Source organism: Scatophagus argus, chromosome 3, assembly GCF_020382885.2.
Source record: "Scatophagus argus isolate fScaArg1 chromosome 3, fScaArg1.pri, whole genome shotgun sequence".
Classification (NCBI taxonomy): Eukaryota; Metazoa; Chordata; class Actinopteri; family Scatophagidae; genus Scatophagus; species Scatophagus argus.
In genome coordinates, this window is record NC_058495.1 from 21,739,616 (window position 1) to 21,760,596 (window position 20,981).

Consider the following 20,981-nt stretch of genomic DNA (forward strand, 5'->3'; position numbering starts at 1 on the left):
GTTATTCCAGGTAGGAATGGGAGTTGCCAGCAGTAGTAGCCTGCAGCATGCAGGCACACACCTGGTGATGTGACACAATAGAGGCTTTGACACAAGGTGAAGTGCCTCTGCTTCTGTCTGATGTTTACAGACAGGGACAAACATTTTAGAACTATGCATTCCCTCTCACACAATACTGTCAGCAAGAATAAAGGAACAAGACAGTCTCGTTACAGTCAAACTAAAAATAGAAAACAAGTGCAAGAAATATCACCTAGTTTTTCAGTACAGTTCCAGTATGGCTCATTTCATGCAAAGCTGGAAATGAAGCGCAGATTTCCTGATAAAACATTTATCTGACAAATGATGTGTGTTCACACAACATCTAGTCTTGTGGTTTCAGCTGAGACATATAACAAGTGTCTTACATGGCATTGTGAAATGTAGTTTTTTCCCTTCTTGTGCCCAATATCTATGCTTACTCTCAGCATAAATAATATATTTTTTCCTTTTCATGCCGTAGTGAGACTTCCCTTTCTCTCCTTAGCAAGTACATCTAAAGGTGACCAGTCCATTGAAAATCACAAACACCCACCCACCCACCCACACACACACACACACACACACACACACATGACTTTCTGCTTCAGCAGCACAACATCTTGGGAACAATAAATAATGTTGAACTGACTATACACTGGGAAAAGTAAAAGCAAAAAATAAAGTAAATAAAGAGTAAAAAGCGTAAACAAAAAACTAAATAAAGTACTACACAGATACTCTATGACCACACTCTCATGAACAATGTGTGTATTGCTATCTGTGCTTCAACCAAACACTGAAGACCAGACTACAATCTCTCATCTTAATGTCAAGTCAATAAATGACCTGCTCAAGCAGCTGCTAATCCAGACATAATAAAAAGGGTCCCTGTCAATAGTTACAAACACAAACAAACCCTCAGAAACTGGCTTCTTAGTAATGCTCCAAATTCCCCTTCGATACTCAGCATGAGTCAAATGTGTACTAGCCACCGTCTGATTGGTTATGGTCTTGACATCACTGCTGGACTTTCTGATTTGACAACCTTGTGTCACGAAGTTGAGATATTTGTCATTCCTCCCATTTCCCCCCATTTTTTACAACATCCCTCAGGTTATTTTTTCCATTTCCTTTACGCCTGAGGGGTCAGTGACGTAGTCTGTGTGTCTGTGTCTTTTTTCGTATCAGGTTTTAGTCACTTCGCAGTTCTTGGCAAGGCTGTACACTGATAGTGAGAGTATTTAACAGCATTTTACAGCATTTTTACAAGCACAAATCAACATTTTCACTTTGAGGATACAAATGTGATAACCTTAGAACAACTACAAATTGTCCTTAAAACATGTTCTACCTCTGTGATATCTGGAAGTCATGTAACTTTCAACAGGACATATTGGTAGAACTTGGCTCTAACAGTGGCTGATTGCTGGACAACCTAAATCAGTCAGCTCCTCAAATGGAATTATTGAATTTGAGGGAAAATAACAGCTCAAACCTATCAGAATCAGAATTCCTTTATTTATCCCTGAAGGGAAATTCTTTCTAACCCTATCAATAAAAATTTGTTCCCACTTAAATTTTTTATGGTTGGTTTGATGATATACAGATTGATTTATGCATTTAGATGTTCAGTTCAACAACTATAAAACTTTGTACTTGCATAGTGATAAATTTTTCGCAGAAGGTGGAAGGTGTGTGTTAAACAGCAGCTGCAGCAAAACTACAGTTACTGAATTACCATTGTTATTAAAATTGGTCAACCTCCAGTTTGTTGTGGTTACAGTGTATATTGTACCTGGGCACCATGGAGTCCCCGCCTCTCAGAGTGGTCGGGTCCAGCTCAAAGATGGAGGAGATGTCCATGCCATCGGGAACAGGCACCAAAGTGTACATGATTTTCTCCTGTGGAGCTCGCAGACGACCTCGCAGTGCTTCATTATCTGCATCCAGCTACAGCAACAAAACATGCAGTGAGAGGGAGCAAAGCATTGGTTACAAACTGCAGTAAAGTTCACATGATATATATGGATCACTATTAAAACAAGCCATCAATCCTCTGCTATGCTGAGGCCAAGAGGTATGTTTCAGTTTAACCACCACTGAAGCCAGTTTCACAGATTATTTCCCATTCTTGACTGAAATAGTTAGTATACGTCAGTCATCACTACAGTTTGCTGGGGACATAGTTGAAAACCACAGCTACACACACTATCAGTTAGGGTCAGTTTGGTTTGTATAACACTGCCACCTAATGGTGATTTTCAGTGAGAACACATCAGCTGAGATAATGGCATGGTGGCATCCTGTGCTAATTTAGTGCTACTAAACTGAAGGCACATACAGTACAACAAGTTAATGGTGATTAAAGGCGCAGAAAGACAAACTGCAGAACAAAGCAGAAAAGGCAGTATGACACGTGCAGACATGACAAGGGTTTCTGTACTTAGTCGCTAGTAAAGTAAAGACAATATGACAGTACCTGGAAATTGAAGGGTGTAAAGTCCACCACCTAGAACAGAAAGCAAAGATTGAGCACAGAGCTGAACTGATTAGATCAACAGCAGTGGGGCAACCAGCATGACGTTGCTAAGCACTCAGACGAGAAGAGATAAAGTCTTACAGAGGACCGCTGCTCAGCACTCTCCTCCTCAAAGTCCGGATTCACCTGGGAAACACACCCGCATTTCAGATATCCTCCTAAGCATCAAATTATAGTTACTGCACCAGGCATCTAATTTACCAGAATGTCTCTAGACCAACCACGCCAGCACATATGGCTGATCAAAACTGGACTTAATGCTACTATGCATACTGACAGAAAGGTAAAGAAGATGACACACACCTCACCCACCTCAGCAGCCAGATAACATCCTGTGGCCAAGTGTTTAAACCTGAACAGGCTGTTCCAATAGCCTGCACCTCCCCTACATGGGTCATGATGGACCACCTGGTTATGGCAAAACACATGGAAAAGAAGGCATAAGGAAGTCTCACGTTAACTTGGTAACACTGCAGCATTTATCTTATTTCAGTACACCAGCAATAGAAACAACTTTGTGCCTTTTCCCTTCCACATTTGGGGCACTGTGATTTTATTAAGTAGATGACAAAATGTCCAGTGTTAAAACGGTAATAATGGAGACAGAACATGTTGTGCTGACCTCTACTTCCCAGAGCGCTTTGCTGCTGGTGGCAGATGTGGCAGACTGCCGGCCAGTTGTTCTAAGAAAAACATACTGCTTCTTCCTGTGGTCGTCACAAGTGAGGAACTTCTCCTGCTCTGCGTGGAACAACCGGACTACATCACCCTGCGAGTACATACACAGACACACAAGGACATACACATACACATAGGATAAGGGCATAGTGTGTAACTAATAAAAAAATTAAAAATTCACATGTCATTATTTCACTAAACATTCAGTAAATGCACATGACAAACATCTGGTCATGTTATTGACAGCTCGGCCATGGTTGAAGCTTATAAATAAAAAGAACAGAGGAGAGGAAATGGTGATTAATATGGTTCCAGATTGTACTTCAGTAAGTTCCCATATCTGCCCAGCAGAGGAAGTGCCCAATGCCTCAGCTTCTCCTGACTGAATTTTATTTTATCTTGGTAAAAGCAGCACAGATGTATATAAAGCTCTGCTCCGGTTGAAAGCATGCAAATACATCAGTTTAGATAATCTTAACTCATATCGTCTTCCCCCTTAATCTGGCCACATTTAGTACATATTTTGAACCAAACATTTGTAATAGGCACGGATTCCTTCTTCATGGAAAAGCTACATAAAATGGTGATGGCCTCAGACCTCAGCAACTACTGTCCTAAACTTCTAATCTAAACTCCAGGAATCATTGCTTCATTTAAATTTACCCTTCCTTACTGATGTGGTTTTTGACCGCGTCACAGGAAGATAACAGCTGCTGTTTCACTCGTCCATAACACAGTCTCCTTCCCGGATTAAAAACACTGCATTACACTCTACCACGAATGACAAATAACATACTCATGATTGTTGTCTGTATCACTTGGTGGCTTGGACATCCTTAGAGTCAAGAAATAGGCATCTCATGTTATTAATTTATAAAGCTCTGCTGTTCGAGCTTCCAACCTACCTCTTATCTCTTCTCTCATTTAAAACGTGTACCAACAGCACACCAGCCAGTAATTACATAACCTTAGATATCCCTTATGTAAGCAGCAACGCTGACAGAACTGAGTTCAGGTATCACGCACCTTTAAAATGGAATAAGCTGCAATCTGCCTTCAAACTACAGTCTTACATTGTCCTTGGAGACTTTAAAAGCTCTGCTATCTGATGTTTTTCATGATTGTTGTAACTGTTTTTATCAACAATTTTATCTTTCATCAACAACTTGTGCTGCTTCTGTTTGCAGATTGTGATACTTATTAATATTTCTAGTTCTCTCTTCAAAAGAGATTATACTCTCAAAGAGGCTGCCTGATTAAGTGAGGATTAAATTAATAAAACCCAAAATAAAATGTCACATAAAAAAGTGAGGGGACCTACCCCTTTCAGTATTGTTTCCTTGTTGTCACTCCATTTCATGAACAGAACAACTTTCCAACTTGTGTTGCAATTGACAGAATTAACCTGAAAGACAGAGGAGAGAAGTGTGTGAACAAACCAGTGAAATTTAAAGGGTGGCACATGGAGTGGAAATTAATCATCATTATACATTGCAGATTAGATCTAGGTCTCAAGGGCAACAAAGTACCTCGTTGCATCCCGGGTTGTCAACTAGCTGGTGACTGCTGGCGTGTAAAGGCTGTCCTGCATTCACAGGGTTAAGGACCACTTTATCTCCAATCACCACCTGCAGGGCCAACACAAAAATGGTTTTGATGGATTAAATAAAATCAAAAAGGGCTCTGAAACAAGAGGTAATACGGTAGTGCAAAATCGAATAAAAGTTTCTTTTTCAGTTAACATCTGTAATTACAAATTAATTGAGTGGAGGGCAATTGAAAAACCTGAAACAAGATAGCATACTGCTGTGCTGAGGGCCACCATGTAGGATTCAGCCCCTGATTTAAATTCAAACCATAAGTATGCCATGTCCCAAGAGATTAGCCATCATTCTTTCAACACTGCAATTCCCTTTGCTCGTGAGGTGAACACATTAAATCATGCTAACGTCCAGACCAGCACTAGATGGAGCTGTGGACCACATTGTGTGTGAAAGGACTAAATCAGGCAGAGAATCATTGCAGCCCTGACCCTCAGCATCACTCACTAACCACAAAGGAAAAACGTACAGGCATGAGCAGGAAGCCTCAATACATATGTTATGGTTTAATCATCAGTAACAAGTCTGTGTTTGCTCACACCACTTAGTGCACACACTAACAGCGATGAACTCAACATGAGACCTACAGCACACTGACAAGCAGCTGAAAAAAATATTACCTGATGATGTGAGAGGTATTTAAACTTAATACCTTGATCTTATACAGGCTTTAGGTATCAGTCTAATGCCCTGACTGATTATTGTGCTTGTAAAGAAATGATAACCAGTGGGTATTCCCTGTAGTTGTTCCCTCCAAGAAAAAGGGCACACCCGGACCTCAAACAGAAACTTTGACAGTTTCATAATATGGCCTCTCTTTTCTACTGCATTTGATCGCTGGCCTCAAAACTGGAGTTGGTCCCAGGCCTGTGCATGTGGTCTGCCTTAATTTCCCCCAAGGAGCTTAATGAAGTGTAACTTCATCAGCAAATTAATCATCTTGACTCAAATTCATCAGCTGCTAACAGAAACTGCAGCATGATCGGCAAAGCTTCGTGTCGCCATAACATCTTATCTTACACCCTTCAAAGGCTATTCTACAAATTCAGGACAGTTTCTCATAAAAACTGTTGTATTATGCCTGTAGGTGTCCAACATTATCTATGCAACTGATCCAGTATTTTGAAAGTGGGCCCTATTGGTGGCAAAACATCAGTTTAGGCTTTCCACAACCAAAATAAAAGAAAAACACAGGAAAGCGATCATGCTTGGAGGGGTTGTTTCACATTGTCTTTCAGTTTGCCTTGTTGGGCAAGTAAAATAAATGCCCTTCAAATACAAGTGTCTGAAAATGCACATCTTAGTCCTATCCAAAGGAAAATACAGAATATTTTGACCTTGTATCTTATCCGACTATCAAAAACAGCTAACAGCCATGGACTGTAAAAGGCAGATAACAATCAGTTTGTCAACGCTTCCTCATGCTTGGAAAGTCGTGCATCACTAAGCAAAAGGAGGGACAAACTGCAGTCCAAAGTGGTGCAAAGGTTGTCCTAACTGTCTTCTATTTTTAATTCATTCAATCTTAATTAAAAAAAAGCTAAAAGTGAGTCCATGCGACTTCTGCTTTTCAAACCACGTTAAAAGTAATGTAGAACAAGTAACTTGAACCCCACACCCTACTCTACCCACACTGTCTCCCAGGGACCGCAGCTTGTAGAAGGGCTGGATGTAGAACCAGGATCCCTCATTTCCTGCTGAGTCCAGAGTCACTCTCATGGCATTCTTCTCCAGCAGTGCAGGAAGGCGCTTGTTCACCGTCAGGTATTTATTGCTTTTCAAGTGCAGCAACTGTCGGAAACAGAGAGTGTTAAATGGTTGCATGACATTGCCATTAACATCATAATGCAGACAGGGGTAAGAATGACAGAAGCTGGAACAAGGAAGGAAATATGTCACGGTCTGGTACAACTGAAAATATGCATCTCTGGAACTGTTTGCTGCCTTTATTTCTTCTCAAAATGGTTTAACTACTTGAAATATCTTGTTCTTAAATGCTTCTCATGACCTCTGTTGGTTCCCAGACCCGTTGAAAATAATCCATTACCAACTAGACAGGAACCATATAAGCTCTGCATATTTCTGGGGCCCAGAGCCGACTTAACTAAATGCCCAGCTTAATCCTACAAAGTGATATATGTTGTTACAACCAGTGAGTTTGCAGAGTAGAGTTGATGATACTTGGATGCCAAATACAGCTCCCTCTATTAGATGGTGTAATTAACAAAGTCGGACCACCCTGAAGTCTGTAATCCATGTTCAAAATTATTTCCCATGGCGAGTCAGAAACCAGTTCGTGCTCACTTTATTGCTAAATTTACAGTTCTTTACAAAAAGGACATCCTAAACTGTATGCACAGTCTCCCTTGTATGTTATAGGGCAGCAAAGCACAATAATTTTTATTTTGTTGAACATGACCTCATGCCTGTGTGCAAAACACTCCTGCCCCAGCGAGCAGAGCCTGATAAGGTATTACAACAGACAACTCGTTGTGCTTATTTAAAACGCTTGTCCGATTACAACGGAATTACAGCCAATTTAATCACACACAGTGTCATATGTCAGTATCATTGTGGTGTGACTGTTCTCCTAACCAAAGCACCTTATCTAAAAGGTTCCTGAACGCACCTGAATGACATTTCCGTACTGGATGACTGTTCCCAGCAGCTTGCGATTTTCAGACTCGTTCTGCTTCTTCTCCAGGTCGGCAGCATGCTACAGCAAAGCACGGAGCAAGGATCAGTTCAGATGACGTGACATTTTCAGTATGATTTCTGGAAAGAATGATGCTACATACACATTTAACATGCAAGTCTGTAGCTTTACTTCAACCACACACTAATCCATTATTTTCACCATGAAAAAAGTCAAAGAGCAGACAGATGAAAGTATAGAGGGTACGTACATGGAGTTTGTTGAGAAGGACTGTGTCAGTGGTGCTGTTGCCTCCAGGTTTTGCTGCCTTCCAGAACTGTTTCTGTGCAGAGTATCTGTTCATAGGACACAGTCTGAAAAGGCAGTCTGAGGAAATAAGACAAGAAGAGAAAGCCAAACCTCATCATTTAGCGTTAGTTTTTCCTCAAGACACACTAGATTTCCTGACCTCCCAAACTTAATTTTACCCTTGACTCCATTCAAATGATGCTGGGTCAACTTCTGAGATTCTGCAAGATCTGCATTATACAATATCATGTCAATATTAGCGGTAGCCTGTCTCGACTCGGATATGCAGAAAACAAATCCAAATGTTTGCGGCACTCTCTTCCTTTGGTTTTGTTTGTACGCAAGAAATGTCCAAATGTAATGGAAATATTGAGCACATTCATACTCCCTGTGGGATCAACCCTTTTGATCCTTAACAATTCATGCTCATTTCTGTTCTTACTGACCAGTTATTCCAGGCATGGATTGAATTAATTTTAAATGAAAAAGCAAATTTGTAACAATTAAATGAGAGAATTTAAGACAGCACCATCTTTGATGATATCCGCCATCAACACCAGTAAAACTCTGTGGATTAACTGGGAGCACTACTGGGTCACCTAATTTACACTGTTGATGCTTTCAGACATCCCACCCACAGTCAGTCCAAACCTCCTGCCAAAACTTCACACCTCTTCTCACACATACACTCAGTTCACATCTTGACTCAGTCAAGACATTTAGTCTTCTTGGTTTATTTGCTCAGCCACCCAGCAATAATGTACTATTATAAGGACAATCTGCCACAAAGAATTAAATATGCAATTTTGTGGTTGACTTGTTGTGCAGCTCTGCACACACTCTGTTTGAATGGGGAGAAAATAACGTAGGGAACAGTACTACTATAAAAAAAAAAAGGACTACACAGGATAATAATATGTTTAAAATGCTTCAATAATTAGCAGTCCTTGCGCTCTGACACACAGTATAGCTACATAATAACTGATACAGGTGACCTGATGAGCTATAAGCCGGGTAAAAATAGCCACTGAGGCAACTCTCCATCAGAAGTGCGGCCAACATAAAAGACTCCAGGGATTAGCCGTCATGGGGCACGGGGTGGAGGAGCGCAGGAAAGGACCAATGAAGAAAATGGGGCACCAGGAGAACATCTGTCTGCCAGGGATGAGCAACTGGGGTTATGAGGAAAATAAACTGAGAAGAGCGGATTTCGTGGGCAGGGAAATATTTAGCAGAGGGTAAGTTCACAGTGCTTAAGAGAAAAATACAGGTTGATTTATGTATTTACTAAATTGTGCTTTTAATAAAAACAAAAACACATGATGCAACACAGGAGAGTGAAAAATGAACACACTGAAGTTGCTAAGAAAAGAAAATAACTTAATGCAGATGCAGTCCATTTTTACTTTGATGCTACTGTTTTGCATCAATTATTTTTTGCTCAGTATGAACAGCTAAACAAACTTCACAACAAAATACAACCCAATCTTCATCTGACAGCAAATTAAGTAGACACAGCTGGTTCACTTTTAACTCAGCAGACCACCTGGCAAGTAGTTAAGGGCTATAACTGAAATCACTCATTTAATCACACTATTTAATTATAGTGAACTGTATTTCTGAGCATGAAATTTATGCGTAATATCACATTTTATAGATGAGAAAATTACAGCTGAGTGGCTCTGCACCTGTCAGCGGTGACAGGTTTAACTATACAAGGAGTAGTGAATGCGTGAACACAGCCAGGGTTTCTCGCTCCAACGCTCAAGACCCCACCTGCCCTGTAACTTAAGACACTTCATGCACGCCTATTTGAAATGAGGACAGAATATTTTGAAGTACGAGACACCATTGTGACTTATGTCATCACACAAAAATACAGGTGGCTCTAATCAAGTCAAGTGAAATGGTTTTTTATTGTTATTTCAGCTGTAGTACAGTGAACAGTGAAATGAGGCAACGTTTCTCCAAGAACCAGGTGCTGACCTAAACTACACAAAAAGCTAAATACAACATGCACATAACTGTACATAGTGCAAACAATCCAAGATTATAGATAATGCACAAGTACTATACACAGTGCAAGAGAAAACAGTAAACACAAAAGGAGAAGCACCGACCAGAACACGGTTTGTGTGGATGTGTGAGACAGCCATAAAGTGCAGGTAGGAGAACTAATGTAAACAGTATAAAGTGAGGCTGAACAGTAATTGTAAACAGTATGAGGTCTAAATTAGTGACGTGCAATGTTGTGTTGTGTAGTGAACATCAGTCCAGCTTCTGAAAATTGAGGAGTCTTATGACGTTGGGGAAAGAAGCTGATGCACAGTGTGGCCGAAAAAGCCTGAATGCTGCGGTATCATTTGCCAGACGGCAGAAGAGTGAACAGTCTGTGTGATGGTCAGCTTAGAGAGAGGAGGTGTAACAACTAGCAGCCTAGTGCAGAGCCAACGACCTGACTCCCTGAAGGATCAGGGTGACCGCGCTCTGCTGACCATCGACGGATCCTCTGTGGAGATCATCAAGAGAGCCAAATTCCTTGGAGTCCACCTGCCGGTGCAGTGATATAGCTGCACAAGATGCTCTCAATGGTCACCCTGTAAAAGGTGGTGAGGAAGGAAGATGAGCTTTCCTCAGCCTCCTCAGAAAGTGGAGCCGTTGCTGAGTTTTCCTAAGCGTGGAGCTGGTGTTGAGGGACCAGGTGAGGTTCTCCGCAAAGTGGACGCAGAGGAATTTGGCGCTCTTGACGATCTGCACAGTGGAGCCATCGATGTTCAGCAGAGAGTGGTCACTCTTTTGAAGTCCACAACTATCTCAGTAATAACAGTAATGATGGCTCCAGTGAAGCATCAGTAAGCAACACCACATGCCTAATAGCTCCGTAACACCTGAATGGAAGGCAGCCATCACTAATGCTTGTTACACCCGTCTAATTCTCTGCTGGCATAAAAGTCGACTGGTACAAGAAGAAAGTCATTCTTGTGGATAATAATCAGTCATCTCAGATTCACAGCAGTTACAATGGATTTCAACGGAACAAAAGCACTAGCAAAATATCTCCATATTTTCCTCAACCTCCAGCTGTATAAGTACTTGCTCAGTATGGTCTGAACAGTCATGATTTCACAAAATTATGACCAAACACGGTGCTTCCAGGTTAATCCTCATGTATGACCCTTTCCCGAGATCTCTACTATTGGTCACAACCACTCAGTGCTGTCACAGTCAGTTACAACAGTTGTCAACGGTTAGCTGCTGACTGTCGTAGTTTACCGACTGGCTCGGTCTCCCACTATGATTTTCTTTTGTACATTTACTGTGTAATTCAAACGCAGTGGACTGAGGGTTGCCTAAAAAAGGAAAAAACATAACCTTTTTCACGGCGATTCTAGCCGTGGTAACGGTTTTCATTTCATTTCTCCAGATCTGAGATCTGTCTGTGAGCTCTCTACCACCCTGGTACACAGTACAACACACAGCATTGGAAAATTAGCCATCCATGTGATTCTCTAAACAATATCAAGCTGCTGATTATTTTCATTGGCACTGTTTTATAACAAAAAAATCTTTATTTTATATTTTATGAGCAATGATTAACCAAACATTTCTTAATTAGTTTGTTTCCTTTTGCACTAACATTGCACACACAGAACTCCTGCAACTCCTGCAAAAATCAAGTCATTTTTTAATACTAGCATTGTACTGAAGCTACCATTACAATCTTAGTGCACACATAAAAAAAATAATTGCTAATGCAATCAGCAGAAAATCAAGGCATATTAACATATCAGCCATGTAGATCAGAGAGAAAGAAGCAAGATTTAAAATGCTGTGTTACAGCTCCACGCGATACAGCCTTTTTAAATAGCTTAAGTGTGCTATTAATACCCAAGAGGGACGTTGGGATTTAGTCCTGGTACACTTTGCTTCTGTTTAACACTGGCCTTAATAAGAGGTGTGAGACTGCAGCCGGCGGTCAGGTTAAACATACTCTCCCTCGATACCTTCAGAGGGTTTTGTTTGTTTGTTTTTCCTTATCAGACTGCTGGTTTGTGATATTTGGCTACATAAATAAAACTGACTTGACCATAAATATTTTGAATTCTGAATTCTTAGATGATCTGCAATTTAAGTGTAAATTTCTAAATGCATCATAATAAGTGAAAAAAGTATTGTGGAACCTATGTCCTGTTGTCTAACAGTTTAAACTGTGGCAACATTACTAGCTGCATATGTGACAAGGTCTACTGACAAGATTATAGGGGCCAATAGCACACTTCATCTGAGCTTTGAATATGATTTGAATAGCTCAGTTAGCAATGGACAAGTGAAGTTGCTTCTTTGCATGCCCAAATGCAAAGGATGTACTTTGTGTAATGCACTGTTAACAATCTGCTTTCCACCCAATCTGCAGAAACTCTTCCTGGTACAAAAAACTGCCATGGACCACTAGAGCTAACAAGAAATGATTAAGTGAGTGACAATGAACTGATAAAATCTGTCAGCTGTTTTGAAAGCAATATGGGACAACTAACCGAGATTCACGAGGTCATATGTGCCTTAAACTGGCCTACAGGTGCATCGGTCAAAAAACTGTTAAATTATTTTAAATGAATAGCTTAAATGAACAGCCTTAAAAAAACATAACAACCAACCAGCTCACTTGTTGAAACATGAAGGATGCCTTCTGGTCTGGCAACCACGTTAGTGCTGTCTCAGTTCTAGGAAATATCCTTGTGCAATAAACGCACTTCACCTGCTGTGAACCAATCAACAGCACATAATCACTGGAAACTTGTGTAAAATCATTCTACGAACAGGGCATACCCTGACAGCCTGTCAGAAAAGACCAAACGACATAACTGTCTCATTACAAAGGAGCACTTCTTATGGTTAGGTGGTGGTTAAGCCTCCAGAAAATAAATGTAAGTGTATGTAAATTCCCCAAAATTGACTGAAACATGACTGTGCGTGTGAGTGTGAGAGCGCGTGCACCTACTGCACACACCTCCGCCATGTGACATCTTTTCTGTCTAACACCTGAATCGGTTGTACTTTTCCTGTTGATCAAAGGTTCTCTTTCCATCATCTTGCCTGGATTTGTGACACAAGACAAAATATAACCACTGGAAGACGGAATTTAGCACAAGAATCGTTTTTATCTGGATTATCGTGTTTTCACAATCTTTGGAAGCTTAAATTGTAAGTGAAAATAAAATCTGATCAACCCTCCCAGGACAACTACAGATGAACATTTAATTGCCAGGAATTCACATTATAAACACCACTACTGACTATTATAATATGGCCACAGTATAGCATACTGAGCATCGTCTTTTTGAGTCTCGAAATAGTCTCCTGGAGCTGTGCTACAGAGTTTTACCTCTTTGCGAATCAGACACTCTTCATATGTTCTAGTAATGTTGACTGGTCCGAGCTCAGAGATAAATGCAACCTATGACAAGGGATCATATGAAGGCTGAGTATAGAGTAAAGATCCAGTGCCTCGAGGCACACATAAAGCTGCTAATAAGCGCACCATAAAATCAAGCAATAAGTCCATATCATGACGAGCTGTCATACAAGCAGGTCACCAAGGCCCAAGTGGCTAATCATTTAAGTTCTACTCACAGGACTCGACAGGGCTTAACAGTAAAGGTTGCCAGGCTGCCATTTTGAGAAGTTGGCAACCAAATATTTGACCTTTGGTTGCCTTCATTGGCAACCACTTTTTAACATGAATTACACAACAGCCAGAAGCAAAATGTACTCCCTGAAATATTGTTTTTTAATTTTTAAGCATTACTGATATTTAAATATTGCTGTTTGAGTTGGAACCAGAACTAGGCAGCTAAAGTCACTAAAAATGAAAATCATATCATCAAAACTGCATATCATGAGGTGCAACAGCTTAAGTGGCAAAGGAAACAAATCAAATAATGGAACTGCACTGGGTCTTTACAAAGCAAATTCTATTTTATTTTTAGCTGTACAGCTGCTGGCTAATGAGTACAGATGTTCACACTGTCAGGTTGGAGCCTGTTACTATTAGATGTTTAGATGCAATGGCAGGTTGCCGTCATGGGCCTGATGCTTAATTCTGACTGGCAGTCTGCCTAAAAGAAACCATTCATTGTGAGATGCAGGAGGACAAACAAAAACACTACATGTGATAAATACGAGCTATTTCTTATGCCTAGACGACAAACCTTAATCTCACTCGAGTAGCAGAATTCAGTCAGTGCTCTGGCTGAGAAAATGTTCACCCTTGTTTCACAGTTGCATTGCATTACAAGGCTGTAATGATAACAATAGGATATTGCTAATTATTTTAAGGCTAAGTGAAGTTTTGATATACATCCCACTGGTATGAACGATCTATGTTAGAAAGCATGTTGTCACAAATGACTTCTCATCCAAGTCATTCTCTTAGTAGCTGCTAACATTTCCTAGCATTATCTGTAGTTTTAGTTATGAGTGGCTTCACACTCAGGCATTCAGTTCAGATTGTGACCAAAGCGAGCCCATGATACACGATATTAAACAATGGGCAAATTCATGTGCAAATCCATGTTATAGTCTATATTAAGGACTTGAGAGAACAGAGTCCATCCCAGTCTGCATGCGAATTATCCTCTTGCTGGTTATTATCACTCAAGGATGAAAGAAATTATGAAATTATGACAAAGACAGGGACGTGTTAACTGTTGTCCTGTGAGGCTTCCCATGTATAAAAAAGGTAAAGGGAATTTGATCAATTTGGAATTGTTCCAAACTCTGTGATCTGTCTGTCTGATCTGTAAATCGTGACAGATCACTTAAAACTAAGTTCAAGAAGAATTCAAGCAATTACCAAAACACAAAGAAGCTTTTACCCAGCACAGCCACTTACTCTGATATTATTTTCTAGTAAGGATTTAACAGCATGAGTAGCCCATATCAGGAAGAAAGTCTCATAGACTTAACAGAGAATCATCTAAGCAATCCTTAAGTAATGCAATTACTACAGTATCTGCAGCCAAATAAAAGGAAGAGCAACAAGAAAAGCCCAGGATGCAAAAGACTGGCACAAGCCAGTGCCTGCCGTATCTTGTTTATCCTCTTTTGGGTGATTTTAATCAACAACAGATCTGTCTTGTCTTGCATCTTCCTACGGTACGGTTTAAATTTAACATTTATTTATCCATAACATCACTGAAGTAAAAAATATGCATTTTGAAAGTGTCTTAATCACATTAAGCGAAGAAGGATTGTTCATGCGAAGCACTTTTTTTCCTCATCTCCTCCATTCCTCAAAAACCACATCAGAAAATAAATAACAAGGCAAATAAAGCAAAACAATAACTTTTACCCAAACCAAAAATACTACAGTAAGATTAGAAAAACAAGGTTTAACATATATATACACATATATTTTAAGAGCAAAGAATATTGACTCAAACTAGCATGGACACCAAGATATCATGAAGAGAGAGATTTTTAAAACTTACCTCTGAATTTCTTGGGTGGGTTGTTGAGGTCGCCTGTGTCTGGTTGTACCACACAACGGTCGTCCACAAGCCTGGGGACACAGCCACGAGGAGGAGTCAATCAGTATATACCCATGCAATTATAGTACACTTCAAACCTCAGTTCTCTCTCTAAAAGTTTCATTTTCCATATACAAACAAACAGATCAAACTGGTATTACTGTTAGAACGGAATCCTTCATGAGACCCATAATTTATACTTGAAACGTGAGTGGGTGACATGATACACCGTCAATCAATGGCGTCACACTAAGATAAAAAAAGAAGACTGCTACATAGTAAACATGGCCTTTGTCATGTGGTTGCGGTACGAAAGGCAAGCTTGACCTAAATGTGCTAAATATTAATAGTTTAATCGTATATAAAATCTATATCCACTTTCATATGATGGGGTGTGTGTGTGTGTGTGTGTGTGTGTGATTAGACAGGACTCTTATGGTTCATCTCACAAAAAGAGAACCACTGCTGCAGACTAACTCCCGACCTCCAACCTATCAATTTCTCCGTTTGCAAAAGATAGTTGATTTACAAACTCCTCATCTGCCATTCCACTGGTTATAACTCACACTGCATTATTTACAATACATCACCAAGTAAAAGCTGCTTGAAACCATCTGTCCAATCAGCATTTCCATCTAGTTACCTACATCACCCTGCTGCTTTGTTCACATGGAACTAATCTACTAATCAGTAAGTAAAAGCACATTTAGTATCAAAACTACCCTTACCAACTGGACATAAAAACTGGTCAACTTAATCAGAAGCAATAGCTCATGTACAACACATGAATAAGGACATATTTCACTGTACTGGCAACAAACACTGGGTACATTGGGGACACAGTGAGGCTCTCATGTTCAATATTCTCCAACAGTTGAGTTCAAAATGTTGGTCTCCCATCAGGCTGTACTAACACAGCTTCTTGAACTTTAAAATTAATGGAGCAGGTGTAACCAGTCTCTTCGGTGTTCCTGCCTGACATCAATCTACTGAGTAGTATGAAAAGAAATGTTTTGTAGCCAGAAAAATCAGCAAATGACCGAGAGGATGAGGTTACAGATGTCCCAAGTGGGACACAAGTGAGACACTTTGACAACTTTATTTGTATAGCCCATTTTTACAAGCAGTTTGTCTCAAAGGGCTTTGAAGAGAGATTATAACATCATGGAAACAACAGGGAAAGAAGGGCCTTTCTGCAGACACAGTGTTAACTCATCGTACTCTTCAGTAGCACAATTAATCGTCTTCACACAATATAACAAAGTATGTTGATGGAGCACTTTTCTGAACGTGATAGTACCATAACATACAGAAATTCTAGGGAAACCCTTGGGAAAACTATCATATAGTAGATCAGCACAAATACAACACTTCAGTGGGATGCTCTAGCTGGGCCAGTCAGTCACATCTTTTTATAGCACATGCAGCATACACTGCGCTGCAGGAGCACTGTCATGACGAAGGAAGAAAGCACATGGTGTGAGAATCTACTCTACAGGAATAAAGTGCCATAGCCTTGATCACACTGATGCAGGTCCAAAAAGAACAGGAGTTTCAAGCGTCATCGATATCCAAGACCATGAAGAAAGCTTCCTCTTGCATTCTGGGATACAGCTTCATAGTTACAGTCTCCCAGCATCAAGACGCTGCACGAGAGCCAATAGTGGCCCAGGTGGATGCAGCTGTCTCTCAACGGTCACATTCAGCATGCTGGCAGCAGAAGCAACACCTAATACAATAATGCTATTTATAGTTCCATTCTCTAAGCACTTTTCTTTAACAGGAGCTGCTCTCAACAGCAGCAGCGGTGTGTGTGTGTGTGTGTGTGTATGTTTGTGTGTGTGTGGGGGGGGGGGCGACAACGATATGGGAAGGGAAATTTGACAAACGAGCTCTGTCATGGCAGTCTTCAAAGCTGTGCACACATTTGTTGCCATGGTGGGTGACGCACAACACTAAACTGTGAAAGAGCATGGTTTTTCTGAGAGTTGGCAAGGATGAGGGTTCAGCAAGGCCTGCGGTGAGTGGCAAATAGAATACTGACAGGGCAAGAAGAGGAAAACTGCAGCGCTTGTAGAGGAGACGAGGACAACACGGATGCTGTGCTCGTTTTCACCTTGGCAGAAGTAAAACAAACACCCAGGGGTAGAAAATAGTGAGGGAAAACAGGAAAGAGACTTGATGGAAGAAAATAAAGTCCAGAAAATTATACTGCTGGATGGGTGCAGTCACATCAGTGGTTGCCCTCTCTCCGACTACATCTTCCTCTTTTAGTCATTTTCTTCTGACTGCCAATTTTATGTCAAGGTTTGTTCAATTTGCACATAATGAGATGCACTTTTAACTCGTTGCCTACAATTAGGGAGGAGAGAAAACGTCAAGTACTTGAATAAATGGTGCTCGGCACGGAGCAGGAAGAGACAGGGTAATTTCAGCCTAGAGGATGAACTGAGCACACAATATCAAGGAAATAAAAGGAGAGATAGGACTACTGCAGGATCCACTTCTAAAATAAGACTCATCTCATTCTTTAGAACATTTACATCTGGCAGACAAACGATCTGGCAGACCATGTTGTGAATAGTGACTCGGCATGCTGCTCCATATTCATAGCTAAGAAAAAAAGAAAACACCACACTGAGGAAAAATGGACCTTTGACTAAAATGGGGTTCATTCACTGAGTGCTGTAAATTAAAAAAAGCAAGCTTCATCTGCTTTTCCTGCAAAAGCTTCTACAACTTTGATTCCACGAAAGTGTGATAGCGTGTACAATATCAATAAAACAGAATCTGCTAATATTTTCTGACATATACTCAATTGAAAACAGCACAAAAACAATATATTTAGAGTTCTACCTCATCATTGATTTTTGTAAATATACATTTCTACAACATTTGACGCTATGGCAACGTCCTTCAAATGAGCTGGGAAAGACTGGGAAGGCAGTGGAAAGCCTGGAAACACCTGCTTGAATGATTCCACAGGTAAACAGGTTCTCTGATCACAAGTGATAGTATCATGATTGGATATGAAAGGAGCTTCCTCGAAAGGCTCAGCTGTCCACAAGCAAAGCAGGGGGAGAGGTTCACCACTTTGTGTAACATGATTGTGTAGGGGATATTACTTCACGGGTTCGTGGAAGAATTTCGTAAAACCATTGCGTTATAAACACAGCTTGAGGAAAACAAAAACGGTTAAAATGCTTATGTTGGCACTTTTAGTAAATGCCACTAACCAACAGAGGCATTATCACCCACTGAATCAATCCATCTGTCATACTACACCATTGACTCAGCTCAGCCACCTCTCTGGCTGAACCACGTTGATAATTACATCAGTTACTGTCTTTATGCTGTAGCCTGTGCCGTGTCATTGTTGTGTATTCTGCACAGTAGGACCACAGTGATCAGAGCTCCGTCCATCTATCAAGCTCACCTGGAACCCTGCAGGATGAAGCAGTGAAGGAGTGGAGGTAATGACAGGGTCATGACCACTAATAGACAAACAAGCAGACTTACCCTAAAGTGCTGATAAATCCACTGGTGGTGCCCTCTGCATACAGGGAACAAATGTCCCCAATATGGAGGAAGCTGGACATCTTGTCCGACATGGTTCCTGAGGGTTGACTACACCTGCAAAAGATCAACCACAAAGGCCTTTAAAATAGTCACTACATATCGCTGGAGCCATTACTGAATGTTTCACTCAAACTAACTAATCAACAGAAAATTATCCAACAAGAATTTTGCTATTAGTCGTAATAGTCGTATAAGTAATTTATTAAGAAAAATACAAAACATTTGTTTGTTACAGCTGCATGTTCCTGCACATATAGGTTGTCAGTAGCTGATTTAGCTGAAAAGAAATTGTAAACATCAGCCAGTAGGCCCACCAAGTCCTAAGGGGATCCATCATTACTTTTAAGTCACCGACTTTGCAACTGTTGAAGTTCGGGGTTGGCTGGGACTGTGTGAATTTCTGTTTAAGCCAATCTCCAAAGCAAAACCTAACGTAGGATTATGAGTAACAATTATGAAGCAACTAGAAATATGTACACTAGACACAAATAACCAAGCTTTAAAGCTAATATTGCCTTCTATGACTAAGTCCTGTGCATTCACCATAGGTTCTCACCTTTCCAACTTAACCATAAAAAAAATTAACAGACATAATCGAGCTCCCATGAATCAGAGTTTAACTTGTCAGCTTGTTCAAGTTGGACACATTTGAGCCAAATCATGTGCATAGAACGATCAGAATATGAATGAAATATCTCTGCCCAGTTTGTCTGTGCACTGTGCTATTGTTAGTTGTGTGAAACCAATAGTATATGAACATATTCAATTTAGGTCACAATCCTTGAGCCTGCTTCCATGTTGAGAGAATATAAGCCTGTGAGAGAGAAAGAAACACAGAGGCTAAGTGGTCAACGCGCTTCGCTTTCCTGCTGCCAAGGATGTTTCCGTTCAAAACCATCAAATTTACCATCATTTTAGCTTGAACTCTGACATTAACTCACATACAGCAAAACTGTGCCACCAGAAGAGAGCGTCTTAAAACGAGAATGGCACATGGAGTGACATTTCAGTAAAATATGCGTCTATTGCTATATTACCGATTTATGCGCATGAATCTGAAGGTCATACACAGATTGAGATGCGGTGTGACACCTGCACCACAGAAAGTTTGTGTTCTGCTCTGTGGGATTAGAGCCTTTTGCCACCAAAACGTTAAGCAGCCTAATTTGAAGGAAACGCACGAGCTGCACAACCACAACAGCAACAAATGAGCGCGTGGGCTACTTCCTTGACAGGGGATGAGCACAGCTCGGTGACAAAATGAACAATACCCTCGCTGGGAAAACTACGAATGAGGATGAGGATGAGGACTTTTTACCTGGCAGAAACGAAAGAAGGGCGTCAAAGCCAGAGGGAGAAAGACGAAGAAACGTGTGAGGAAGTGGGTCAGCACAGGATAATTTCCACAGCGCTATCCTCGGTTAAGTCCATGGTAGTGAAACTCCAGGTAAAAGCAGGCTGAGCGGCGTTATCTCTGACAGCTGAATGCGTCCTCGGCAACAATCCGCTTCTTACCTCCTCCACATGTCACTGAGGGAACGCCCCTTTCGATGCTATTTATACCCACGCGAAGCTCTCTGGGTAATGAAGTTTCTCCATGCGTTTCTACGACTCCTGTCACCTGTAGCGCGCTTAATAAGCAACTCACACTACAATTAATAGAAGCAGTTTTGTCTTCACGGATGTTTACTGTTTCATTTCATTTTAGCAAGTAAAAATAATGATAAAAACTGTATCAAGTGATTTTGTCAACCCTGGTGGCTTGGCTGTAGGCATGGCCCTCGCTGTATGAGCTACCGATGGAGACTGTCAGATCCCGGCGACCACTGTATTGGATTGGCATGGCGTACATACATTCAGTATCCCCAGAGGATACATTCATGTGATCAACTGACCTTCCCTCTTCCCTCGCCATCTTCATTTCAGTTTCCATTTCTCCAATGCTCTGGTTTATGACCAAATGTCTGTAATATTAATGGCACGCCCACCAGCCTCAGTTGTATTCTGTTTATTGCTAAGAAGCAAATGTGTAGTCAATACTAACACCAAGATGCTGTGATAGTACAGACAGAACAGCAGCGAGACTAACG

The 20,981-nt window shown here is 40.8% G+C and overlaps 1 protein-coding gene across 14 annotated transcripts in view; it reads right to left on the reverse strand.

Annotated features, from left to right (window-relative positions):
• itpr1b (inositol 1,4,5-trisphosphate receptor, type 1b) overlaps positions 1 to 20,426 on the reverse strand; it is an 80,855-nt gene extending 60,429 nt beyond the window's left edge. For 7 of the 14 annotated variants that reach the window (XM_046384733.1, XM_046384732.1, XM_046384731.1 and 4 more), the window contains exons 1-13: positions 20,210 to 20,425; positions 18,832 to 18,945; positions 15,274 to 15,344; positions 7,746 to 7,861; positions 7,469 to 7,555; positions 6,472 to 6,630; positions 4,768 to 4,866; positions 4,560 to 4,643; positions 3,183 to 3,329; positions 2,864 to 2,968; positions 2,642 to 2,686; positions 2,501 to 2,530; positions 1,817 to 1,971 (exon numbers count right to left, since the gene is read on the reverse strand). In XM_046384733.1, the coding sequence (XP_046240689.1) occupies positions 1,817 to 1,971; positions 2,501 to 2,530; positions 2,642 to 2,686; positions 2,864 to 2,968; positions 3,183 to 3,329; positions 4,560 to 4,643; positions 4,768 to 4,866; positions 6,472 to 6,630; positions 7,469 to 7,555; positions 7,746 to 7,861; positions 15,274 to 15,344; positions 18,832 to 18,923 (1,190 nt within the window). In that variant the 5' untranslated portion in view covers positions 18,924 to 18,945; positions 20,210 to 20,425. Of the gene's footprint in view, positions 1 to 1,816; positions 1,972 to 2,500; positions 2,531 to 2,641; positions 2,687 to 2,863; positions 2,969 to 3,182; positions 3,330 to 4,559; positions 4,644 to 4,767; positions 4,867 to 6,471; positions 6,631 to 7,468; positions 7,556 to 7,745; positions 7,862 to 15,273; positions 15,345 to 18,831; positions 18,946 to 20,209 lie in introns of all 14 variants that reach the window. The other 7 variants (XM_046384734.1, XM_046384735.1, XM_046384723.1 and 4 more) reach the window with 3 other exon arrangements.
• Between the last annotated feature and the right edge of the window lie 555 nt (positions 20,427 to 20,981).